The sequence below is a fragment of the Capra hircus genome, chromosome 10, assembly GCF_001704415.2.
Source record: "Capra hircus breed San Clemente chromosome 10, ASM170441v1, whole genome shotgun sequence".
NCBI classification, from domain to species: domain Eukaryota; kingdom Metazoa; phylum Chordata; class Mammalia; order Artiodactyla; family Bovidae; genus Capra; species Capra hircus.
In genome coordinates, this window is record NC_030817.1 from 74,059,877 (window position 1) to 74,087,704 (window position 27,828).

Consider the following 27,828-nt stretch of genomic DNA (forward strand, 5'->3'; position numbering starts at 1 on the left):
TAGGGGGATGAGTGGGGTTGAGGAGAGAAAAGCATTGCCCACTGCCTACTGGTTGCTGCTCGGTTCCTGCGCTTTCTTCACCACGACCCATGCATATTCTCTGGATCCCAGGTGTATGCGCTCAGTTGTGTCCGACTCTTTGCAGTCACATGGACTATAGCCCATCAGGCTCCTCTGTCCATGGAGTTCTTCAGGCAAGAATACTGGAGTGGGTTGCCATTTCCTACTCCAGGGGATCTTCCTGACCCAGGGATCGAATCTGCATCTCTTGCGCCTCCTACATTGGCAGATGGCGTCCCAGGTGGTGCAGAGGTAATGAATCCCTCTCTGGATCCTGGGCTGCACTTATGGAGAACTCTGGATTGACTGAGGCAATATGAAGTCCACCAAGACCCTTGGATGGAGCAAATTGGCCCCTAGTTTCAAAGGAAAAGCAGCCATTCTCAAAAGAAAACATTTATTCCATCTTTTCCAGATTTCACAGCCCTCCATGGGGCACTTGACATATCCCTTTATAAAAATTTACAAAATAAATGCATCAGTGAGTCAGGAGGCAGAGAACCCACTCATTCACATCCAGAAAGCACTGCTATCAGTGCATTTCAGAACCTGGACATCCATCATATTGTAGGATCAATCCATCCTATTGTGTATCATTCCAGGAATGTACAGTGCTCCTTTTTTCCTTCTTATCCACTCAAGACCAGAAAGCCAGGTGAATATTACCCAATAGTAATATAACTTCACCTAGGAGCACTTTGGGGATCTTCATCACTCAATGTTCAGCATCTGGTGAGATGTCAAGAAACCAGCATCCAAAAATTGGCTTCTTTTATGCTCACTAAAACACAAAGCTTCCTTGGGTCTGGGCATCATCCTGAATTCTCCAGCTTGCACCCAGATAACATTTATCTTGCAGAAGACAAAACAGGTAAATATGTCAGCGTGCGCACCAGTGGGAGAAATAAGGTTTCTGTTAATGACTCCACCAGGACAGCAGTGAATTTTGGACTGTCTGATGAAAAGGTAATAGTTGATGTAGAAATGGAGTGGAAGTGATGCTCCAACTTACTACAGGAGAGAATAGAGGGTGGCGAGGGAGAAATGGTGGATGCTGGTCTGACCATTCTTCTTCCTTTCTTGAGATGTAAATGTCCAGGTCCACTGCCTGTATTTCTTATTGGAGTATAGTTGATTTACAGTGTTATGTTAGTTTTAAGTGCACAGTGAAGTGAGTCAGTTATACATATATCCACTTGGGTTATTTTTAGAGTCTTTTTCCATATAAACTGTTACAGAGTACTGAGTAGAATTCTCTGTGCTACACTGCATATTCTTATTAGCTATCTATTTTGTATATAGTAATGTATACATATCAACCCCAATCTCCCAATTTATCTCTCCCCACCCCAATCCCCTGGTAACCATAGTTCGTTTTCTACATCCGTGACTCTACTTCTGTTTTGTAAACAAGTTCATTAGTACCCTTTTTCTTAAGATTCCACTTATGAGTGACATCATGTATCTGTCTTTCTCTGTCTGACTTAGTTCGCTCAGTGTGACAATCTCTAGGAATGGGAAAATGTCTGCAAGTGAAGCAACCAACAAGGGATTAATCTCCAAAATATACAAACGGCTTATTCAGCTCAATATCAAAAGAATGAATAATCCAATCAAAAGATGAGTGGAATATCTAAATGACATCCCAAAGAAGACAAACAAATGGCCAAAAGGCAAATGAAAAGATGTTCAACATCACGGTTATTAGGGAAAAGCAAGTCAAAGTTGCAGTGAGGTATCACCTCACACCAGTCAGAGTAGCCATCGTCAAAAAATCCACAAACAATAAATACTGAAAAGGGTGTGAAGAAAAGGGAACCCTCCTACACTATTGATGGGAATGTAAATTGGTACTGTCACTAGGGAAAACAGTATGGAGGTTCCTTAAAAAAACTAAAATTAGAACTGACCTAGTGATCCCACTACTGGGCATATTCCCATAGAAAACCATAATTCAAAAAGATACATGCACCCCACTGTTCATAGTCACATATTTTACAATGTCCAGGGCATGGAAGCAACTTAAATATCCATTGCCAGATAAATGGATAAAGATACAGTACATATATACAATGGAATATTACTCAGCCATAAAAAGAACAAAATGATGCCGTTTGCCACAGCGTGGATGGTCTATTACCTTTAAACTTATCTATATGCATAAATTAAGCCACAGCCTTGAGTTGGACTTTACTACTTATTAAAGCACAAAGGATGTTGCTGAAGTTGGAAAGGATGGCAGAGTCCCTAATACTTTTGTCAATAGAGAAATTTAAGAAGCAGCAGCATGACTTTGGAGTGATGCCTGGGTTTAAATCCCAGCTCTTCACTTACTTGGTTTTTTTGACACCCGGCAAATTACTTAACCTCCCAGATACTTGGTTTCCTCAGATAAAATGAAGATGATACAAGACTTTTAGGAAATGTAAATGAGATGAAGGATGCGAAGTTCTTGACACACACTAAATGCAAAATAAATATCTCTTCCCTACTTTTATTGTCTATGAAGTCAACTATCATAGAGACCAAGTGCAGAGTTCCGGGCATCTCCCTCGAGACCATGAGATTAGCTCCATCCTGAGAGGAAACAGAGCCCAGGTTCCATGCTGAATAAGGAAGAAGGTTTCAAAGTGACATCCTGGGAAATATGAATGAGTTTTTCCTCTGTGTAGGAGGAGGGCAGCCTTCGTAGGTCTTCACCAAAGCCTATGAAGTTTCTTTCGATCATCAGCTGTACAAATATCCCCCATCTGAACCCTGCCCAGCCCTCCCTACAGACTCCTGAGTCAGCTCAGCCACTGTGAATATCCTTTCAGAAGAATGGCTCTTTCCTTGTCCTGGCATCGCTTTCCCTCTCCCGATATAGCCTTTACATATGTAGCCTTTCAGAACTGCAGTTGGGGTGAATTTGGCTCAGAGGAGCCTATAGAGTAGGGCTTCTAGGTGGTGCAGTGGTAAAGAATTTGTCTGCCAATGCAGGAGATGCAAGAGATGGGGATTCAACCCCTGGGTTGGGAAGATCCCTTGGAGTAGGAAATGGCAACCCAATCCAGTATTCTTGCCTGGGAAGTTCCATGGACAGAGGGGCCTGGCGGGCTACAGCCCATGGGGTCACAAAAACTTGGACATGACTGAGCATGCACACACATATACACACACACATACACAGCCATATAATATATCGCTGGTTAGGGAGCAATTTCATAGGAGGAAATCACACCCCCTCTTCCCTTGTTGTAAATTTTCCCCTTGAAAATTTTGAATAAGCAAAGGAATTCACCTTCTTAAGAGATAAAGTGATACAGAAAGTAGATGAATGGAATAAAATTCTTTCCTGATTCCTTAGCACTTCTGACTCATCAGGACAATTTGGTGACAGGGCGCCTGCCTCCCTACTAGGATGAGCTCCAGGGTATTGGTTCATCTATCAAAACACAGCCCACTGTGACTTGGACTTTTCCAACCACAGTGCGATATGTAGAGGATTCAAGAAGTAGCTGTAGGACAGCACAGTTTTGATTTGTTTGAGTCTTCTCTGTTTCCACATGCCTGAGTATTTGTGTGTATGTTACAACACCAAACTCTGCGGTGCCTGGGGCGATGGAAGTGCTGCGTGGCAGTGTTTCCACTTGTCTACATGACTCATCGGAAGAAATAAAAGCCTGCAGTAACACATCCTTAGGTTCATTTGAAGATGTGTGGCATGTGATTAGGTGGCTTTTTCCTTCATCTTAAAAATGCTAGGCTTGAAATGGCCTTTCAAAGCCCTCTGGGACCTTCCAATGGTCCTGAGCCTATAAGTCAGGGATTTTCTTGAGACTTACAGAAGCCACAAGGCTTCCCAGCCTGTCCCAATAGGTGGTCTCTAGGATCACTCAGAGTTCCTAATATCTGGCAAAGCAGTTAAAGCGATTTAGAAAAACTCTCCATGTCATATTTGCCTCTCCTTTCTACAGCATCACATTCCTGTTGGTTGTGCCAAAAAGCATCCAGAACATTTTAAATGTATTTGAAAGTGCCTGTTTAGAGCATGGTCTTTCAATGGCGATTTACTGATTTTTCAGTAACTCGGTTTTCAAGTCAATTTCCTGGACTCAGTCCTCAATGCTATGATTCTCTGTACTGTTGTTTTTACCTAATAGTATAAAGGACATAATATCCAAACAATATGCTAGTAAGCTTATCTTCTGTTAACCTAGTAATGGAAGTGTCTGGAGTTATACGAGCAATAGAAATACCATTTATTGTAGGTTGCACTGTGTCAGGCTCTTCCAGTTACTCTCATGGAATAATTAATTCAAAATTCACAGTAACCCCAGGACATTTTTATTTTCATTAGATGGATGAGGAATCTGTGTCCGCAAAGGTAAGTGACTTGCCCAAGCTCACACAGTAAATAGCAGCACTGGACTCAAGCCCAGGGAGCCTGGTTCTAGAAACACCCTTTACTGCTATGTGCAACTGCCTCTGGAGAGATACACAGGACATAAGTCATTGTCTTGTCAGAATCATGGGAATAATAATTTTCTGTGCTCAGTCACTCAGTCATGTCTGATTCTTTGCAACCCCATGGACTGTAACCCACCAAGCTCCACTGTCCATGGGATTATCCCTGCAAGGATACTGGAGTGAGTTGCCATTTCCTTCTCTAGGGAATAATAACCATACCTTAAAAACCTCTTGACAGCATCACTGTGAGCATTACTGTCCCCATTTTATGGACATAGAAGCTGATTTTTTAATGAAATCACAGCAGATAAAGACTGGGTATTTGAACTCAGCCCTTTCTGTGGCTCCGAGACTGCTCTCACCCCTACCCGACCCCCTTGCCACCTCATTACAGGCAATTGGGAAAACAAGCATATTGTTTAAATGTGGAGGTAGGACCCTTCAGAATCATCTGGAGTCATTAAAACCCTCCTCAGGTAGAGATTGCTTCTTCCAGATGGGAACAGTTTTATGAAACAGAATGTACAAAAGCAGTCTCACAATTCCATCATTTTCTAGTTTCCAATCTTTACTCATGTTTTAGAGCTGATGTACTTTATCAAATGACCTTTTACAACATGAATGTTATGTGAAATGGACTCTCTTATTCAAATAGACTTCTCATTACATTGCCCTAAGCACTTGCTAAGCACATACTTCATATCCAGTGATTAATCACAGTCTCCCTTCAGTTTCTGGATAACACTGATCCCGACTCTATATTCTCTCTCTGTTTTAAATATAGGCTCAGACTACGATTTCAGCTTGCCTACAGATGCTCTTAACAAGTGTTCCAATGGCAACTGCTACTAGGCTCGCAGTCTCTTAAAATAAGGGAGATAAAAGACAATGTCCTTCACCACAAGGGCACAGTTGCTCATCCTGTTGGTGGTTTTCAACCGGGGGAGCACACTGGACAGATACTCTCCCAGCCATCCTTCCTCAGGAAGGCCCCTGGTGCTGTGGTGTCAATAAAGCTTGGAAGCTTGGTTTCTGATGGCATCAAAGCACTGCTGTATGAAGGACATCCGCCATGAAGGCTGCTTGTCCTCTCTTACTGGCTGAGTCTCAGACTGGCACCAAAGCCAGGAGCAAATGCTGAGAGGGTGGGATGAGAGGGCGCCGGAGTCACAAGTCAACACGGTCAGTTTTGTCCTAGTTAATGTGGATCTCAGAAAGGTGAGATCTGTTAGTATCTTTGTTTTCTCAGCTGTGTAAGGCCTTAGTTGCAGCACATGGGATCTTTTCATTGCAGTATATGGGCTCTCTCTAATGTGGCATGCGGGCTTAGTTGCTCCTCAGCACGTGGGATCTTAGTTCACTGACCAAGGATTGAACCCACGTCCCCTGCCCTGAAAGGCAGATTCTTAACCCCTGGGCCACCAGGGAAGTCCCTTCATTTGTATCTTTATCCAGCAAGGATATGGATACTTTTGAAGTTAGTTGTCTAACTCAGCATTTCAATTAATTCCTGGTTTTCACAAATCCATAGAAATCTCTTAGGATTTATTCAAATGACTGCAGTGATATTTTCCAGAAGTTATACTAATTGAAAAAGAAACAGTTGAAGCAGGAAAGATTGGTTTTTAATGGAAAAACAAGAGCTCTTAAGAATGAGACAATTATGGCTAGGTTTGCTGAGTTTTAATACCATAGGTTCCTTTCATAACAGTTAATATGACAAGGAAGGAAAATTCTGGGACCCTGGGGTATCTACACTCCATAAAAGGAGCTGAGAGGTCTCAGTCTTGTCAAATGGAGACAGGAAAAGTATCAAACCTATGTACTCATCAATTTTGCCAAGATTTTTTTGTTTTAATAGTGTTGATTGTAGGTCCTACAGGCTTCCCAGGTGGCCCAAGTGGTAAAAAAAACCCACCTGCCAATGCAGGAGACATAAGAGACGCAATTTGATCCCTGGGTCAGGAAGATCCCCTGGAGGATGACACAGATCCCACCCCAGTATTCTTGTCCAGGGAGTTCCATGGACAGAGGAGACCTGGTGGGCTATAGTCCGTAGGGTCACAAAGAGTCAGACACAACTCTAGTAACTTAGCATACACATAAGTCTTACAGTGAGGAAATTATTCTCCATTCTCAGCAATGCAACAAGGTGTAAAATTACAAAAACAGAGTCTGAGGCCATCCCAGGCTAATTTGCCAGTGTGCATCGAATGTTTCAGATGCTATTGTGCTGTTACTGTGCTGGTGGTCCAGGTTCTTTATTCCCTGACCACCCCTCATCAAGCCCAGCCTCTCCAAACTCTAGCCATTCTGCAAATATGTCATATACTCATATACTTCTTTTGCACAAGCTGTTCCTTCTGTCTAGAATGCTCATTTCTTTCTCATTTATCTAGTGAACCTTTCTTTCTTCATTTTAAACTTGTTCCACACTCCCAGGCTGACTAGCATCTTCTGCCTCTAAAGACATCTCATCATGTACACCTTCACTCAAACAGTTACACTGAACTGTAGTTCTTTATTTGAACTATGAATTTCTTCAGGACTGGAACTGGGTCCTCTGTCTTTGATCCCCAGCCCCAGGTACAATATCTGCCTCGTTACTGTTTGTGGAAGGGTGGGAGGGAATAGAGTGTGGTTTTGTCAATTACCCAAAATAATCAGAAGTGGGTACCTAATTTTTCACTAAGGAGAATGTAGTAGTTTCACTATTTTAAAATCCACCACTTGGTTTGGAATCTATTACTAGAATAGCAATAACCACTGAAACCATTAAAGAGTTCTAAACAGAGATTAGGAATATTACATAGCATAGATGTATGTACAAGATTTATGAACAACTCATATACTCATCATAAAGGGATTTTTTAATTACCTTTTATGGTGTGTTATTGTCATTAAAATCTATTTTATGATGAATATTCCATTATAAAATCAAATATTTGCAATGTGATAAATGGGAAAAACAAGTTACAAAACCTACAATATCCCAGTTTGAATATTAATATATATATGAAAAAGTTAAAATTTTTTATTTTATATTTTTCCCTTATTTATAATTTTCTATATATACAGTTAACATTTATAATGAATGCGTACTGCTTCCATGATCAAGAAACAAGATATATACTTCTAAGTGTTTTGCTTGAAACCCTGTTCAAGGGTTTTTGACGAAAGCTTTTGCCCCTTCATTGCCCCCAATTGAATTGAAAAGTTGGTAGGGGGATGGGCAGAGTGGTTCCAATAATTTGCTTCTAAACCTTCCAGAATTAGATGGTATAACATAGAAAACTTAAGAGATGATTTACTACTTCAAGTTAGGTCAGGAAATGTTAAATCATCTTACAAAAGATAAGCAACAATAAAAGAAATGAGCAGTACAGCAAATAACAAACAATGGGTTTCCCTGCCTCAGTAAAGTAATAAAATTCTTCAGAACTAGCAAGTAAACTGTTCGTGACTAGACAGTCTTGCCCTACTCACTTGGACAGCTCCTTCATCCAGTGCTGAAGCAGCGATGTCTTTTTGGGGACAGGAAAGAGAGAAAGGTCTTTGAGCATCTGTGAATACACAGACACACACACACACTCACTCTCTCTCTCTCAGAGCCATCCCTGGCAACTCAGTTTGCCCGTTAGACACCATGCCAGAATCTGAGCACACATCAAATGGGTTGAATTCTTGTTTGTTCTCATTCCTGGCAGCCTGACCGTTTCCTCTGGGACTCATCTCATCATGGCTGTCCATTCGCAGAGCTTAGGAAACCACTTCTCATTGCTCACCTCTCACAGGAAAGGCAAAGTCGCATTTAAATGCCGTGTATCCAGACCTCCGTCCCTCCTCCCTGCCAGGGTGGCCTGTGAATGTCTCCCCAGAGTCCCACATGCCTTCCTCCTGTTCTTTGCCCACCAGGTCGCATACCCAGAACCGTGGCCTCCATCAGCCAGCACCTCCTGCAGTCAGACGACGTGGTAAGCTGCTGCCTGGACCTGGGGGCACCCAGCATCTCTTTCCGCATCAACGGGCAGCCTGTGCAGGGGATGTTTGAGAACTTCAACACGGATGGGCTCTTCTTCCCTGTGGTGAGCTTCTCAGCAGGTGTCAAGTAAGTTATGGCTGTGACTTTATGGAGAGTCGTTGTTCCCCCACCTCCCCATCATTCCTATGACCTGGCGAGCATGGTAATCTTCTTCAGGGTTTCAGCACCGTGAGCCAAACTCCCCCAAGAAAGCAATGGTGAAAGGGGAGGAGCAATTAAGAGTCACATGTATATACTTTTTGAACACATACCTCCTGCAGGGTTTATATATAATGTCCTCTGATAAATAGTAAGATGAATAATATAAATCTTACATAGAAAATGACCTTCATAATTATAAGTATTTTATGCTCTTTATAAAAAGATTTAAAAGATACCGCTATAAATAAGACAATAAATACCACCCATAATCCCAGTGTTTACTTATAATCTCTATTACTATTTTGCTGTATTTTTATCAAGATTTTATACTATAGATACATGTATTTTTTAATTAACATCACACTAGGAAGTTTTATGCCTTGATTATATTTCATTCAACAATAAGTAGTAAGTATTTTCCTGAGTTATTAAGTATCTTCCTCAAAATGATTTTTATGGCCAATAATACCCTTTTATTTGGCCATCCCATAATATAACCATTACTTTGTGTTAGACTTTCATGCTGATTTCATTTTTATTGTCACAAATGAAATTATTGTCAACATCCTTGAGGATAACTCGTTATCTGCATTTCTGTTTAGTTCCTCCCAGAAGCAGATTAAAAGGTATAATATTTTTAAAGTCTAAACTTATAGTTGCTTGGCTGAAGAGACCTTCAGAAAGATTGTATGAACATTCAGAATTCATGATCAACAATTCTAAAATCTAAGAAGCTCTGAAAAGCATCCATTTGTTCTTTAACGGATTTCACTGCAAAATCTGACCTGAACTCATTTTATGGCAAAAACCGTCATCAACAGAAATCAGACTGTTTTCAATTTTTCGTGTATTCTATTTCTTGTGAATATTTACATTTAACTGCAAAAGTATCAGTGTGTTTAATTATGGAGTACAGCCCCTCACCTAGCTGGAGGTTCTGTTTAATATATACTACATCTTATCTTTGGTCTTTTTTATTTATTATTATTATTTGAATTGGCTGCTCCAGGTCTTATTTATGGCACATGGGGTCTTGGATCTTCACTGCAGTATGCAGAATCTTCTTAGCTGCAGCATGCGGGATCTTTAGCTTTGGCAGAACTTATAGCTGTGGCATGTGAGATCTAGTTCCCTGACCAAGGGTGGAACCTGGCCCCTGCACTGGGATCAGAGAGTATTAGCCACTAGACCACCTGGGAAATCCCTGTATTTTTTAAAATCTAAAGTCCCAAGTCTGAAGAACAGCTGCAAAAATTTCAGATAAAGGATTTGTGCCTGTGGTATCACTTAAAGTAACCCAACTGATTGGCTCCTCATTAACTTTTACTGTTATTGGTTATTTTTAATCTTTGCCAGTTTGAAGAAATTGTACCTTAAAGTTTTAGCTTCCTATTTCTTTGATTACTGATGTGGTTTAACATCTTTTATGCTTACTACTCTTACATACTATTTCAGCCCAGTATTTTTTTAAATTTTGTCTTCCCTGACTTTCTGGTATTAATTTTATGAGCAATTTTTATATATTAAGGTTATTAAACTATTATTGCTTCCATATATTTTCCCAGTTTGTGATTTACCTTTTTAACACTGAGTGTTTTTTTTTCCTATTTTTTTCCCTTTTACAAAAGTAATGCAAGTCCAAAGAAAAGAAATACCAAGAACCCATAATTGTACCACCCAGAGATAATCATATGACTTTTTATTTATTCATCTCAATAATCTTACATTACACTGGGCTTGTCCTATGCCTGCTGTTGTCCTTCATACTTTAACAATGCCAACTATCATGTTCCTTGTTCTGTCCCTTTCCTTGTACCAGTTGGATGCTGTATTATTTTAGTCTGAGAATACATTTTAACATTTTTAAGGCAAGACTTCATTATAACGCTCTTGTTGCAAAATTTTCTTATCCATTCTTGATCCCTGCTTGCTAAAGAGCTCATAGTTGAGTGGGAAACTGGAGTAAATACAGTTAAAATCATGCTGATGTCCATTAAAAAGGGGTCATGAAAAGAGGAGAGTTGTGGAGAGCATATGTTTAGAGTTGGGACCACAAAAAAATCCATCTGAGAACTTCTAGTTCCCTAGTGCTGGGACTTCCAGAGTGATGCCACTGTGATGTATCTTAGTGCCTCCCGAAGGTTGATAAACCAAGGCATATGCAAGTATTCCGCCCCCCAAAAGTGGATATGACTTTCAATTTCAGGTAAATAAACTATTTAGGAGTAAAGAGTTATCCTTTGGATGGAATATTTAGCCTTTGGAATCTGCCACAGATATGCAAACATGTATCAGATATCGGGCTTCCCGGGCAGCACTACTGGTAGAGAACCTGCCTGCCAACGCAAGAGATATAAGAGACACACGTCCAATCCCTGGGTCACGAAGATCCCCTGGAGGAGGGCATGGCGACCCACTCCAGTATTCTTGCCTGGGGAATCCCATGGACAGAGGAGCCTGGTGGGCTGCAGTCCATGGGGCTGCAAAAAAAATGGAAATGATCGAAGCAACTTAGCATACATGCATGCTTAGTAGGCAGTACAGTTGTGCCTTGTTTTATTGCACTTCACTTTATTGCAGTTTTTACAAATTGTAGGTTTGTGGCAACCCTGCATCAAGCAAGTCTATTTTTCCAACAGTGTTATTTTTAAATTAATGTATGTACATAGTTTTTCAAGACAGAATGCTGTTGTGCATAACAGACTGCAGTATAGTGTAAATGTAACTTTTATATGTACTTGGAAGCCAAAGTATTTATGTGACTCACCTTATTGTGATACTTGATTTTGTGATGTCTAGAACCAAACTCATAATATCTCCAAGGTACACCTGTAATGTATGTTTGCAAACACACATGCCAGCACTCATACGCATACACATGTACAGGCATATTTATAAACATAGCCATGCAGATGTATATAATAGATTGAAATTAAGCATTTTCATTGTTTGAGGTTCTTGTAACAAAAGGAGAACAAGTATAGTAAAACCTTGCTCTAGCTGCTAAATCATGTCCTACCCTTCTGCTACCCCACAGACTGTAGCCCATCAGACTACTCTGTCCATAGAATGTTCCAAGTAAGAATACTGGAGTGGGTAGTCATTTTATTCTCCAAGGGATCTTCCTGATTCAGGGATCAAACCCATATCTCCTGCTTGGCAGGTGGGTTCTTTACCCCTGAGCCACCTGGTTGGCGACTAGGGTTGTAAATCTGCCCATCACAGGTTCAAGCCAGAGACGCTAACATCAGCATTAAAAACTATATTCTAAAGAGTTAAGAGTTATTTACCTGTGTTTCTCTGTGCTGAGAATATTCCTTGAGAATGTCACCCCAGTTCTTCCTTTTGAAGTGTAACAGAATGTTATCATTTCTGTTGCAATCCATAAGGAGCATGTAGAAAACATTATTGAAAGACACAGGCACTATAAACACAAAGAAGATTGATTGGGCAAGATTCTCTGGCAATCAGGGAAAACCAGGACAAGCCCCACTCTACATCTTTCCCACTCCATTTCCCAGGAGTAAAGAGAATGAGCAGAAATCTAAATCCAACGTAACAGCATTTGGATCATCCACCTGCTGGCTCGGTGTCCTCTCTGGAGAAGCAAGGTCACTGATCAGCTAGTTCTCAGGTCCATGCTTCCCTGAGTAGCTAGTGGCCTTGGTCACCCAGCATTAGTGCCATCCCTGTTTTCTTTGACCGCATCCAACTCTCTGGGTTTTGCGAATTTTCAAAGAAAGCCCACCTACTTCCCAAGAATCCCATGTGAGAAAAGTGCTTAGCTTGTAGTCAAATCTCTGGAGAAGATGTCTTTTCCAATCTGCTGGCCAATGGAGTTTTCTGTGCATTCTGTGTTTAGCTAACAATACATCTGATCCCACATGTTACATGATTTTTAGTTATTAACCCATCCATCCAGTCTCCCTCAGAGCATGAGACAGGATTTTTGAGTATGTACGTTTTTGTTGTTTGGGATCTTTTTTTTTTTTTTTTTAATCTTCTTTTGGTAAAAGTTCCTGGTGGCTCAGACGGTAAAGCATCTGCCTACAATGCAGGAGACCTGGGTTCAATCCCTGGGTCGGGAATATCTCCTGGAAAAGGAAATGGCAACCCACTCCAGTATTCTTGCCTGGAAAATCCCATGGATAGAGAAACCTGCTAGGCTACAGTCCATGGGGTCGCAAAGAGTCGGACATAACTCCACTTTCACTTTCTCTTGGTAAAGGTCATGGCTAGCAGGGAAAGAGATAGGGGGCTGAAAAAGATAGGGGGAGAAGATGTTTCTAGTATCTTGTGACTAGGTCAGTGGGACATGCATCCTTCTCAGTGCACAGGAGAAAGAGAAGCAAAGTTCCAGGATAAGAGTGATGAGACATCTAACCCATTTGGAAGGCATAACTGCTGAGAGAATCTGAGAGAGGGGAGTCCAGATACATTGACTTAAGAAGTTAACATCTTCAACATCAGAACTTGTTTATAGAAATTTAAGGAGCATAAACTGAAGAGTGGTACTCAGGAACTTGATGTCTCCTAAGGCTCCTTTCTATCAGGAAAAATATCGCCTGTGACATATGCCTATCTTTTGTTCTCAGAACATGACATGGTCTGAGCAGAGGTGGAATCACAGTGGGTTGCATGCGTGGGGAATACATTTTACTGAAATACATCCAGTCTGTCACAGGATGTCTTTACTCACGGTCAATGCCAGTCCTCTGTTGAAGTAACAAGTTTGTTTATTTTCACTTTTGAGCAAATGGGATGAACGTACCTGTACTTACTCTTTCACATCAACTGGTAAAATATCATTTGGTACTGAAACCCAGCCCTTCCCCTCTATATTACTTTGGTTCAGTTGTGCAAAAAGCTAGAAAAAGAAAGCAAGATATTAATTCCAAGGTAAAGTATCTTATTGAAAATAAATGTGTTTAATGACAAAATTGAAAAGAAATTAGTGTTTGCACCCAATATAGTAGAATACTTGAATAGTTTTAAAATGTCGTTCTCAGCAAGATGCAAGGTTATTCCTATCTAGACAGAGATTTTTCTCCCATCATACAAGAACTCAGAATTGTTTCTCATATTTAACTCCTCTCGTTTCCTCCTCTTTATTGGTCTTTACTGAGGTTGTAGTCTTGAATTTATGATCCCACAATTATTTTTATAATTACAAACTATGTTGTTAACAGTACCTGATCAGGATGTCCCTGCCAGAGGCATCAGAGAGCAAAAATCTTTTTCAATTAGATCTACCCACAGTGAAGTCAAAAGCAGTATGAGTAATTACTAACAAAATCCACAAATCAATATGTGCTCTCTTTTCTAACCATTATAAATGTGCCTCCTTAGTTTCCTTCTCATGCTAGTTTGTTTGTGGAGGGTATTATGAGTGTAACAGACCCTCAGTGTAACAACCCTATTTGTTCTAGGACAGAATTTGGGATGAAGCATGTGTACCTTGGAGCCCACCCAAAAGGTTGAATTACTTAGATATCAGAAAGCTGTTATTAAAAGGTAATCTCACCCTGCCAAATGGCATAATGGTGTGTGCCACACAGAGAACATTGCACTAAAGCAACAGTATATAGTGAGATTTGGGTGCTTAGTTTTGCAGAAAATTGATCCGTTAAGTTGCTGTAGTAGAGTATATTTTATAGCTATGGTTAAATTCCCCTTGCGTGTGTGCTGAGTCACTTCAGTCATATCCAACTCTTTGTGACCCCATGGACCACAGCCCACCAGGCTCCTCTGTCCATGGGATTCTCCAGGCAAGAATACTGGTGTGGGTTGTCATGCCCTTCTCCAGGGGATCTTCCTGACCCAGGGATCAAACCCGAGTCTCTTAGTCTCCTGCATTGGCAGGTGAGTTCTTTACCACTGGCACCACCTGGGAATCCCAAATTCCCCATTGATCTATTTAATCTTCATATGTAAGTCTTTTACCAGCCTTTCTAATTTATAAAAACAACACTCTCCAAAGATGGTTGGTATTTGTGGTTGCTGTTTGTTTTCCGCACCAGCCTTGGCTAAAATTCAGGTAACCAATAGCTTAGCTATTTCCAGCTTGCTGTGGTCAATGCTGTGGAAATTATTGCTGAGATAAATATACTTCTGCAAAGAACATGATGAGCACTGGCTGAATTGCCCTGGGCTTTCATCAAACACTGGCCAGAAAGAAATATGAATGTGGGAATGTACATAACTCAAATTGTTCTCCTGTCTTAGCAATGTGGATTAAAGATGCAATTATGAATCATGACTTATGAGTTGAGTTCAGGTCAACAAAAGCTTGCCATTTCTTTCTGCTGCTAACCACAGCCTGTATCCTTTTCTTCTTTGGGACACTGTCCCAACTCCTGGGAGGGATTCAATAAGAATAGTGAGACATCTAGTAAGACTAAAATGATTTCACAGTTTGCTAGCACAGTATGAATAAGGAAACTTGGTCATCTTTTTTGAGTATGGCAAAGCTTTGTCTTGATTTTTGCTCTATTTTTCATTCATGGGTCAGTCTTTCAAACTTAGGGATTTATGTTAGGTTTTCTCATCTCTTCTGCAAATTGGTAAGTAAAAATGCACAAATCTTAAAAGATGAAATTGCAAATGCTAGTGGGGATTTTTTTAATGCCGTTTTCTCTGTTTATAAAATTAGCCTAGTAAATAAAAAATTCCTCTATGCATCCTCAAACTTCACTACTCCCAGGTGACTATTACTGAATCTATTGCTCATCTTTAAAGTAGAGAAATCTAAGGAAGCTTCCCTTATCATAATCACTTTAGGAAGAAAAAAAACCTTGGAGAGCTGATGGTGTGTCTGAGTTATAGGAAGAACCCTAGAAGATGATACAAGTGCTTTAGTGGAAGAGAAATTGATTAATGAAATTGATTTTTAAAATCTATTAATGTAGAGAAAAATCAGAGGATGAAGAACTAAGTTTAATGACCTCTTAAATTATCTTTTTATTTTCACTTTAATATTTTTTGTGATACTAAGATATTCAGTGGAACCCAAGGAGCAGGGAAGAATACCCCAAGAGAAGAGAGGTTGATATTCTAATTGAAAATTTCTCATCGATGAATGAGGCCAAAGGATTTAAAAGATTAACAGTAAGTGCCAGATAACAGATTTATTAGAAAAAGTAGACTAGATAGGTATAACTGTTGTCTCTCTCTCCACACCTTTAAATTCTTTCTCTGGACTCCTGGATAAGTTCTTGGGCAGGTTCTGTAGCCCTTATTACTCCTTTTAAGACCAGGAACCATCTTGCCAATACTTAAAAATTCCATCTTTTGAAAAGTATAAAAACTCCAGATTTGTATCCGGTTATCATTTGAGCCCTCCCCTACTCCCCCTGCAGTTTGAAGTGAGGCCCCTCCTCAGCCACCAGCTCCTGTTTCAGGCCCCTCCAGGGCCTAGGGTCCAGCCCAGACTCAAGATAACTGAAGGGTGAGCACATTCCATGGAGTTGGTTCAGCTGCCTCGTGACATCAGCTTTTTTGTAGCTGCTACATAATTGCGGCATCTTTCTCTTCTGAGGCTCTTCGGTAGGTTTCTTGGAGAGCCCCAGGCTGGGAGCATCCAACTGCAAATCTCTTAACTTGGCTTCCCCACCTGTGCTGGCTGCTCCCTTCTGGCTGACCCCAAGCCTCCTCCGTTCCCCCTCCTCCTCCAGCTATGTGGGCCTCCTGCCTCCCCCAAGCCCTGAGTTTCTGATCTCTGCTTAGTCATTTGCCTTTCCAGGCAGGATTCCTTTCTGATGGCTAGCAGCTGGCTCATCTGTCCCTCTGCTCTGTGCCATCACTAGGCAAACATGTCCCTTGCTACATTCCAGGAACACTCACAAGCTTCTGAGTAGTTCCTTAAAGCCCTCATTTGACTCCAGATTGGAAAGGACTCCCATCCCCTTCTTCATGACAACTTTCTCCAAATGAATTCTTTACCTTTCTTATTAGTGTGGAGGTAAGGGGTGGGCTAAAGCTGCACTGATTTCACAGTTTTTTCATGGATCCTCATAGTTGGTCCAGCACCTCACTTCAGGATTAGAAAACATTGGCATCCTCTGAATTATTAGCATCTGGGACCTCTGCTAAACCAGAGACAAAGGGGGATCCCACTTTAATATCCTCCCATCATTAAATTGGGTTTCAGGTATCTTCTTTCTTGCTTTTGGTTGTTCCCTTGACACCTGTATTTTATCCCTGATTATTCCCTTTGACCTGGTTGCTGGGGTCTCCGGGAGAGGGTTTATGAGGAGCACTGGCCTTCGTGGTGCTTTGTCGGAGCCCTTCCCGCAGACTCTAGGCAGCGAGGGGAGGAGCCCAGATGGCAGTGTGCCCGCACGGGCTCCTGCCCAGTCCCGCCTGCTGGGGAGCAGGGCTCCCATCTGACAGGGCTTGGGAAGCCACCCAGAACCCTTCTTTCTACCCACCGAAGCACAGCATAGTGGCACTGGAAGATGAATGCTTCAGTAAGCAGTAAACATGTTAATTTTTTATTTTACTATCTTTGTGGCCATTCGAGGCGATAAGATTAAAATTTATAACCAAATTATCATTCTCCTTTTAATAACTGAATATAAAAGCAGCATTGTTCTCCCTAAGTGCTACATGGATTTCTACCTTTCTTGATTTGTTCTCTATCCAGAGGACAATAGCAGATTTTAAAGCATAAGAAAAATGTTAAAACTATACATAACTGGCAATAGGGCTTATGAATAATTAAGTCCATCTAGACGTCCTGGTAACAGATCATTTAGTTGGTCTTAGAATCCATACACTAGTGAGTAACAAGAAATACATCAGTTGTACAAGCTCCTCTTGGGTGTTCAGCTCTTCACTGAAAGAATGCTCAGTGAGAAGGGAAAAGCAGAAAACTTCCCACACAATTCTTTGCTCAAAATGATTTAGTTTTGTCCCAAAATGATTTAGTTTTGTCCCATAGTTCCAGCCTGTTCCAGCACGTCCATAACCCAGTCTGTTCTGTTGCAACTGAATTTTGGAAAGTTCACAAATATTAAGGCCTAATTATTATTTCCTGAAGGTTTACTAAATAAGTAACATTGCAGGCTAATGACTCAATTTTGTTCCAATATCATTGTTCGTATTCTTAATACACATAGATCGTGTCCTGTTATATAACGGTTAATGTAGGAACACTCACAGGGAATAATTGTGGTTCTAATTCTCTATTATTGTTGTTTAGTACTTTAAAATGGGAAAGTGGGAGGCTTCATATGATTTCTGTAATTAATTTTAAAACAGCATTTTATAAAATGCTGTTTGAATAAAGAATTTGTTAATGTTGGGAAGAGGGGGAAGAAATTTATTGTCTTTTACTTGGAGAGACTTTTATTTTCCAGTTTTACCATTCAGTTCAATTCAGTTCAATTGCGTCCGACTCTTTGCGACCCCATGAATCGCAGCACGCCAGGCCTCCCTGTCCATCACCAACTCCCGGAGTTCACTCAGACTCATGTCCATCGAATCAGTGATGCCATCCAGCCATCTCATCCTCTGTCGTCTCCTTCTCCTCCTGCCCCCAATCCCTCCCAGAATCAGAGTCTTTTCCAATGAGTCAACTCTTCACATGAGGTGGCCAAAGTACTGGAGTTTTAGCTTTTAGCATCAGTCCTTCCAAAGAAATCCCAGGGCTGATCTCCTTCAGAATGGACTGGTTGGATCTCCTTGCAGTCCAAGGGACTCTCAAGAGTCTTCTCCAACACCACAGTTCAAAAGCATCAATTCTTTGGCGCTCAGCCTTCTTCACAGTCCAACTCACATCCATACATGACCACAGGAAAAACCATAGCCTTGACTAGACAGACCTTAGACGGCAAAGTAATGTCTCTGCTTTTGACTATGCTATCTAGGTTGCTCATAACTTTTCTTCCAAGGAGTAAGCGTCTTTTAATTTCATGGCTGCGGTCACCATCTGCAGTGATTTTGGAGCCCCCCAAAATAAAGTCTGACACTGTTTCCACTGTTTCCCCATCTATTTCCCATGAAGTGATGGGACCGGATGCCATGATCTTCGTTTTCTGAATGTTGAGCTTTAAGCCAACTTTTTCATTCTCCACTTTCACTTTCATCAAGAGCCTTTTTAGTTCTTCACTTTCTGTGAAAGTTTTACCATTAGCTGCTCATAATCACAGTTACTCAGCCAACACTGAGACTCTGCTGCAAGGCTTCCCCCTACTAGAATATTCCAGTTAAAGGAAGTGAGACCTAGTAGAGAGTATTGCTGTGAGAGCTTTGCTAGATCATAACGTTCCCACATGTCCCTCCACACCCACAGCCCTACTCCATCACCAATTCCTAACAAGCCAAATTCCAAAACAAAATTGGAATCTAACCACTGCTTTCCAGCTTGGTCTTCATTATCTTGTTCCAACCCAGCCTCATCTCTCACTGGGACTAGATTGATGTCAGGTGCCTCCTAATTGGTCCCAGACCTGTCTACATAAGACAGTGAAACCAGTTCTGTGTTTCTTCTCCTTAAATCCCTCAGAAGCTCCTCACCTGAAAGAAACAGACCCTGCCTGATTTAGCCCTGGCCCCTGCCACCGCGGCTCTTACCCCTTGGGCTCCCCATGCTCTCACTCACACCGCCCTCCGCCCACAGCATCCCCACCTCAGGGCCTTTGCACATGTTCTTCCTTTCACCCAGAGCGCTCTTCCTCCAGATTCTGAACTCACTGGCTTCTCCTTTTCCTTTAGGGTTAACAGAAATATCTCCCCGTCACAGAAGCCTTTCTAGACCCCAGTCTAGCACCTCCCTCCTTCCCTGAATTGTTTCGGTCTCCCTCTTTATTCCCTCATCAAATGCCTCCCAATCAGTGGTTATGACTGTTTGCCTCGTTTGATGCCTGCTCTGTGACACGAGGGGCAGGGTATTCTCTTTTTATTGTTGGTCCACAGTGCAGAGAGCAGTGCAGTTCATGTGGGTTCAGTAAATATAGTTGGTTTTGCTGAGGGGAAGTGGGAGGGAGTGAATACGTGTAGGTGCTATGTGTGTGGATGGGTTTTTCCTGTGTAAGATTATTGGTGATCCTGCAGGACTGTGTCTCTTGTCATGTCTTAATTACTTAACGTTACCGTCATATTTTCTCATCAACATGGTTACAGATGATTTGCAAAAGCTGTATATCTAGTCTCAAACCTAAAAACCTATAAAGTGTCATGTTGAAATATTTCACTTTCACTCTCTTCTTGCAGAGGAACTTTGTGCGCTAACCCTAACCTAACAATATATATGGGGCTGATATTAGCCAGAATGCAAAATTAAAATATTTTAAAGATTTCAGTTTGTTGGTAATCAGTGCCAGCTGTGACTGTGGCCCCACAAGGATTCTCCCTTCTTCTTTGGGAGGTCCCTGTAGGCACTGCTGGAGTGGGCCAGGGCATTAGTCCTGGATGCCAGCAAGGCAGTGGTGCCCCCTAGAAGGCTCTGGAACCCTAATGAGCAAACTGGATGCCCATTTGGCCCCCATGGCTGTAACCACCTGCTGATACTTTCTCACAGTCTCCCTCATATGGCTACTTTGGGAACTGCAGCCTCTTCAGTGTATCTTTTCTATTAACATCTCCTGCCATGTATACCATTTCTGTTTAATATTCTCGTGTTACTTGATCTTGTTGCACCGTAAACTAGGAATTTCCTATTTCCCCCAAATATTTATAGCATGTTTTCTTTCGTTGTTGTGTGAGTAATCTCTCTCAACTAAAAAGACTTGAAGTTTTCATGCTGTTGTTTCGATGTGATCTTTTCAGAATCTGGCATTATCACTGTTACTCTTTTCAAACTATAGTAATAATATCTATATTAATGTTATCTATAGTAATGATTCTCCAACTAGGGTAAGGATGAACTTAATTTTTTTAAATCTAGTGATTTTAATATATGATTTTTTTTTTCTTTCTGACTCACTTTACTCTGTATGACAGATTCTAGGTCCATCCACATCTCTACAAACAACACAGTTTCATTCCTTTTCATGGCTGAGTAATATTCCATTGTATATAAGTACCATATCCTCTTTATCCATTTATCTGTCAATAGGCCTTTAGGTTGCTTCTATATCTTGGCTATTGTAAACAGTGCTGCAATGAACATTGAGTGTATGTCTTTTTGAATTATGGTTTTCTCAAGGTATATATGCCCAGGAGTGGGATTTCTGGGTCATATGATACTTCTATTTTTACTTTTTTAAGTGCCTCCATACTGTTCTCCATAGTGGCTGTATCAATTTACATTCCCACCAACAGTGTGGGAGGGTTCCCTTTTCTCCACACCCTCTCCAGCATTTATTGTTTGTAGACTTTTTTGATGATGGCTATTTTGATGAGTGTGAGGTGATACCTCATTGTAGTTTTGATTTGTATTTCTCCAATAACTGGCGATGATGAGCATCTTTTCTTGTGCCTCTTGGCCATCTACATGTCTTCTTTGGAGAACTGTCCATTTAGATCTTCTGCCCATTTTTTGGTTGTTTTCAGCGCTCTTTGATGACCTAGAGGGGTGGGAGGGAGGCCCCAGAGAAAGGGGATATACGTATACATATAGCTGATTCACTTCATTGTGCAGCAGAAACTAACACACCCCTGTAAAGCAGTTATACTCCAATTAAGAAAAAGAAAATATCTAGCAGTTTTACTGTATCTTCATTTTTAAGAACTTAGCTGACGTGGTCAATTGAGAATTGTGGGCAGTCTGAACTGATACTTGGCTCTATCTCCAATTTAGGGTGTTTACTATGATGTGTACTTTAGGGTGTTTACTGGGATGAATCTGACATCATTCACTTCCCAAAAAAATAATTTGGATTAATCTGACATCGTTCACTTCCCAAAAAAATAATTTGGATGGGGGGAGCTGATCTTTAACTTTCACTCATTTGGGCTGGTGTATTATTTTTTTAACCTCTCTCCTCCTGGTCTCTCCAAATAACACAGAGTACGTTTCCTGCTGGGTGGACGTCATGGAGAATTTAAGTTCCTGCCTCCCTCTGGCTATGCCCCTTGCTATGAAGCCTTACTTCCAAAGGAAAAGATGAGATTGGAGCCTGTCAAAGAGTATAAACGTGATGCTGAAGGAATTCGAGATCTGTTGGGTACCACCCAGTTCCTCTCCCAAGCCTCTTTCATCCCATGCCCCATAGATACCAGTCAGGTAGGTTCAAGCTGCCAACAGCAGGCATCCCATGGAGATAATGTAATAGGGTTAAATCCTCCTTGCTTCTTTACCATTGAACCATTCTTACCATACCTTTTGTAGCATTGTTGTGATATATGAACAGCCATTATTCTATACATTTCCACCATATGCGACAATTGAAGTCTAAGGATTTTGCAATCCATGAACAAGTTGAGCACTTGCTACACACCAGGCATTGTACCAGGCTCTGTGAGACACAAGCAGAAGTGTGTCAAGATTCTCTGGGAATTCGCAACCAAGTTGAAGAAATAAGCAAAAAAAAAAAAAAAGGCACATGTGTCATTTTATTTTAAGTCTGACTTTCAGGCTGTGATTGACTAAGGAGCACTTAATTTAAACAGATTATCTTATTGAACCAGTAAAACCCAAATACAGTAGTCATTTGTTTGCTAATAGTTTCCCCAATTTTGCTCCTTATCAAAATATCATGCCACTTAACTTTGGCTTTTCAATAATAAGTCAGTTTTTATTTTTTTTATTTTTATTTTTTTAGATGTATTTATTTTTTTAATTTTTATTTTTACTTTATTTTACTTTACAATACTGTATTGGTTTTGCCATACATTGACATGTTTTTAAAAGACTGTCTTTAGTCAAAAATCAAATAGTGCCTTTTATACATAGCTTAAATATTTTATTGCTACTTTTCTCTGTCGTCTCCTTGTATATCACTGACTTGGTATACTTTTTCTAAAAAGAAAAAAAAAATTCTCCGTGAGCTCCCCTCCTCAAACATAATTGGGATTTTTGTAAATAATGGAAACACTAATAACCATTATACTAGAGCCAGGGAGGTGACACAGAAAGGAAGCAGGTCAAGGGTGCAGGCCCTCTAAAGCAGGTGGCGATTTCTTAGCCCTAGCTTAAATAGCCAAGTAAAAGTGTCAGGCCAAAGTTCGAGTCTTCCAACTGGTCAGGAGATATTAGAAATCTGAATTTTTATATGAACTCGCGCACTTCTTATGACCTACCAACTAATAAATGAAAACAGTAATTGTTTATTGTTGTTACTGTAGTAGTAGTCAATTAGAGAAAATAAGGGGGAGAAAAGAGAACTTGAGTCCGCAGTTTGTGACCTCTGTGGAGAGAGGAGCAAAGTGCTGGGAAAACATAGAGAAACTTTCCCTGAAGGTCCGGGGGAAGACACTGACACTGAGCTGACAACAGAAGGATAAATATTGGGGGAGTTTGTATTAAAACCTTTAACTTCTCTTCTTTTCACAGCTGTTTGTAAGGCCTCCTCAGACGACTATTTTGCCTTTTTGCATTTCTTTTTCCCAGGGATGGTCTTGATCGCTCCCTCCTGTAGAGTATCACGAACCTCCACCCATAGTTCTTCAGGCAGTCTGTCTATCAGATCTAATCCCTTGAATCTATTTCTCACTTCCAGTGTATAATCATAAGGGATTAGATTTAGGTCATACCTGAATGGTCTAGTGGTTTTCCCTACTTTCTTCAGTTTTAGTCTGAATTTGCCACTAAGGCATTCGTGATCTGAGCCACAGTCAGCTTCTGGTCTTGTTTTTGATGACTGTATAGAGTTTCTTCATTTCTGGTTGCAAAGAATATAATCACTCTGATTTCAGTATTGACCATCTGGTGATGTCCATGTGTAGTCTTCTCTTGTGTTGTTGGAAGAGGGTGTTTGCTATGACCAGTGAGTTCTCTTGGCAAAACTCTATTAACCTTACAAATAGCTGTGAAAAGAAGAGAAGTGAAAGGCAAAGGTGAAAAGGAAATATATACTCATTTGAATGCAGAGTTCCAGAGAATAGCAAGGAAAGATAAGAACCTCATTGATCAGTGCAAAGAAATAGAGGAAAACAATAGAACGGGAAAGACTAGAGATCTCTTCAAGAAAACTAGAGATACCAAGGGAATATTTCATGCAAAGATGGGCACAATAAAGGACAGAAATGGTATGGACCTAACAGAAGCAGAAGATATTAAGAAGAGGTGGCAAGAATACACAGAAGAACTATACAAAAAAGATCTTCATGACCCAGATAATCAGAATGGTATAATCACTCACCTAGAGCCAGACATCCTGGAATGCAAAGTCAAGTGGGCCTTATGAAGCATCACTATGAACAAAGCTAGTGGAAGTGATGAAATTCCAGTTGAGCTATTTCAAATCTTAAAAGTTGATGCTGTGAAAGTGCTGCACTCAATATGCCAACAAATGTGGAAAACTCAGCATTGGCCCCAGGACTGAAAAAGGTCAGTTTTCATTGCAATGCCAAAGAATGCTCAAACTACCACACAATTACACTCATCTCACAGGCTAGTAAAGTAATGCTCAAAATTCCCCAAGCCAGGCTTCAACAACACAAGAACCATGAACTTCCAGATGTTCAAGCTAGATTTTAAAAAGGCAGAGGAACCAGAGATCAAATTGCCAACATCTGCTGGATCATCGAAAAAGCAAGAGAGTTCCAGAAAAACATCTATTTCTGCTCTATTAACTATGCCAAAGCCTTTGACTTGTGGATCACAACAAACTGCGGAAAATTCTGAAAGAGATGGGAATACCAGACCACCTGACCTGCCTCTTGAGAAATCTGTATGCAGGTCAGGAAGCAACAGTTAGAACTGGACATGGAACAACAGACTGGTTCCAAATAGGAAAAGGAGTGCGTCAAGGCTGTATATTGTCACCCTGCTTATTTAACTTACATGCAGAGTACATCATGAAGAATGCTGGGCTAGATGAAGAACAAGCTGGAATCAAGATTGCCAGGAGAAATATCAATAACCTCACATACGCAGATGACATCACCTTTATGGCAGAAAGTGAAGAAGAACTAAAGAGCCTTGTGATGAAAGTGAAAGAGGAGAGTGGAAAAGTTGGGTTAAAACTCAACATTCAAAAAACTAATATCATGGCATCTGGTCCCAACACTTCATGGGAAATAGATGGGAAAACAGTGTCAGACTTCATTTTTGGGACTCCAAAATCACTGCAGATGGTGACTGAAGCCATGAAATTAAAAGACACTTGATCCTTGGAAGAAAAGTTATGACCAACCTAGACAGCATATTAAAAAGCAGAGACATTACTTTGCCAACCAAGGTCCATCTAGTCAAGGCTATGGTTTTTCCAGTGGTGATGTATGGATGTGAGAGTTGGTCTATTAAGAAAGCTGAGTGCCAAAGAATTGATGCTTTTGAACTGTGGTGTTGGAGAAGACTCTTGAGAGTCCCTTGGACTGCAAGAAGATCCAACCAATCCATCCTAAAGGAGGTCAATCCTGAATATTCATTGGAAGGACTGATGCTAAAGCTGAAACTCCAATCCTTTGGTACCTGATGTGAAGAGCTGACTCATTTGAAAAGACCCTGATGCTGGGAAAGATTGAAGGCAGGAGGAAAAGGGGATGACAGAGGATGAGATAGTTGGATGGCATCACCGACTCAATGGACATGTGTTTGGGTAAACTCTGGGAGCTGGTGATGGACAGGGAAGCCTGACGTGCTGCAGTCCATGGGATTGCAAAGAGTCAGACACAACTGAGCAACTAAACTGAACTGAACTTGTATTAAAACCAGAGCTGGGCATCAGTTAAAGAGATAAAAACAGATCTTACATAGAAACTCTTGCAATAGAGGAAAGGGAACTCTATTATAGAGCTGGGGTCAGTTATGAATACAACACAGACAAGTGGATATTTACAGCCAAGGAACGGGGTGGGGGTGGGGGTGGGGTGGGGGTGGGCATGTCAGTGATGCAAAAGTAGTAAGTGGAACATTGGGGTTGGGATGGATTCTTAATAAACTGACCTAACAATTCTCACTGAAGGCAGGTCTGAGTGATCTGATATCACCTGGGGGAGGATTGGGGGTGAATAAATTTGATCAGACATGGTGGGTGATCAGATATCAAGGGTGTGGGTTGTCAGTAAACTGAATTAGCAAGATTCTTGCTAAAACTGGAATCCTGAAGACAAGGCCCAAGGATTGAGCCTAGAAAAAAATAGCTCAGAAGCACCCATCTAGAGATTGGGCCAAGGAGAGAGTCTTTGTCATTTGTCATGTGGCATGGGGCAGGGAGAGTACACATATTATGTGTATTATGGGGAGTACTAATAAGAATAACGGTTGCATATATCAGGGCACAGAACTGTGAGACAGTGTGGCCTTTGGGGAGAATTTTGGGAGGTTTGGAAAGGATGTGTTTGGGAGGACTGTGATGAGAGGACTGGAGAATGGTGCTGTATTCTTGGTCAATCCTTGTGTCTTAGTCGAGGGGCACTTGGGGATGCTCAAGAGGAGAGTGTTTTGATGCAGTTGTATTATTGGCAGCTCATCTGGTCACATTGGTGGGAGTTGGCGAGACCAACTGTGAATGGTCTTGTAATGGTCCCGGTAGAAGATAACAAGGTTGAGTGATGTGAAGGAGGGGAACCTTCAGAAAGATGTTTAGGAAATAAGCATGTTGGATTTTGTGACTGATTAGGTGTGGTTGGGGGTGGGCAGTGAAAGTGGGAGTATAACGCCAAGACAAAAGACACTAAGATGACTTTCAGGTTTAAGGCAATAGTGGACACATTCATTCAACAAAAGAGAGAAGCTAAAACTAAGAAACAAATTTAAAGGGAAAATAATGAATTCTGCTTTGAGCAACATACTGAGTTCACTTTGGTGGGAAAATCCTGCAGGCAGTTGGAATAGTGTGTCTGAACTGCAGGACAGACCATGGATGGAGGCTGGATGGCCAGGCGTGACCAGCTGCAGATGGAGGAGCTCGCTCAAGAAGAGAGCATGGGGATGACCCACAGAGATGTTGTGGGGAGGGAGGTGGGAGGGGGGTTCATGTTTGGAAACGCATGTAAGAATTAAAGATTTTAAAATTTAAAAAATAAAAAACTAAAAAAAAAAAAAAGAAGAGAGCATAGGGGAGATGGAAAGGGAGAGATGGTCCAGAGGAAGCCGAGAGAGGAAGGAACCTATGAAAACAGCCCCTCTTGACTGACACGTTGTTGTTCAGTTGCTAAGTCGTATCCAACTGTGTGACCCCATGAACTGCAGCACACCAGGCTTCCCTGACCTTCACCATCTCCCAGTCTCTGCTCGAACTCATGGCCACTGAGTCGGGAATACCATCCAATCATCTCATCCTCTGTCACCACCTTCTTCTCTTGCCCTCAATCTTTCCCAGGTCTTTGACAGTCAGTTGGCTCTTTACATCAAGTGGCCAAAGTGTTGGAACTTCAGCTTCAGCATCAGTCCCTGCAATGAATATTCAGGGTTAATTTCCTTTAGGACATGTAGTGAATTCAACTGGGGTATCTGATCTGCCTAGATTTAATGATAAGATCTTAATAAAATTGATTCTCATAGTTCTGACTTCTCATTTTTTGTTTCCTTTTAGGTTGTTTTACCACCTCATCTAGAGAAAATCCGAGACAGGCTGGCTGAAAACATTCATGAGCTTTGGGGAATGAATAAAATAGAGCTTGGCTGGACTTTTGGCAAGGTATGTGTTTGAGTGGCCTGGCTAGAGTGGAGGCAGGGAGGGTTGCCTTTTACCTGGAAGAGTTCTTCAAAGACTCAAATGATAAAAAACAAAAACCTCACGAGCCCAAACCTACTTCTTACTGAGTCCCATCCAGCTCTCACTGTGTCCAGCAGCCTTGCTCAGAAGTTTGTTGAACTGTGGTCAGGTGTGCCAGGGAGACCGGCTCTGCACAGGCCGACCCAGGGGTCCGTCTCCTCCTTACTCCCAAATGCTGGGTGTTTTCTTCAGGGAATATCAAGTGCGGTCATCCCTCATCTCCCCCTTAAGTGCCCTCACATCTTATTTCTCTTCAGAAAAAGCTGTCCTCTCTGCATGGCTGGTGAAAAGAGGCTGTTGTGAATCAGAATTTGTTTATTGTGGTTTTCAGATGTATCACTAAGATTCATGGACACTCAGAGGAGGTTA

General features: G+C 41.2%; 1 protein-coding gene across 1 annotated transcript in view; it reads left to right on the forward strand.

Annotated features, from left to right (window-relative positions):
• Positions 1 to 27,828, forward strand: part of RYR3 (ryanodine receptor 3) — a 461,863-nt gene that overhangs the window by 208,299 nt on the left and 225,736 nt on the right. The window contains exons 19-21 of the mRNA XM_018053769.1: positions 8,425 to 8,617; positions 21,644 to 21,860; positions 27,277 to 27,381. Of these exons, the coding sequence (XP_017909258.1) occupies positions 8,425 to 8,617; positions 21,644 to 21,860; positions 27,277 to 27,381 (515 nt within the window). The remainder of the gene's footprint in view (positions 1 to 8,424; positions 8,618 to 21,643; positions 21,861 to 27,276; positions 27,382 to 27,828) is intronic.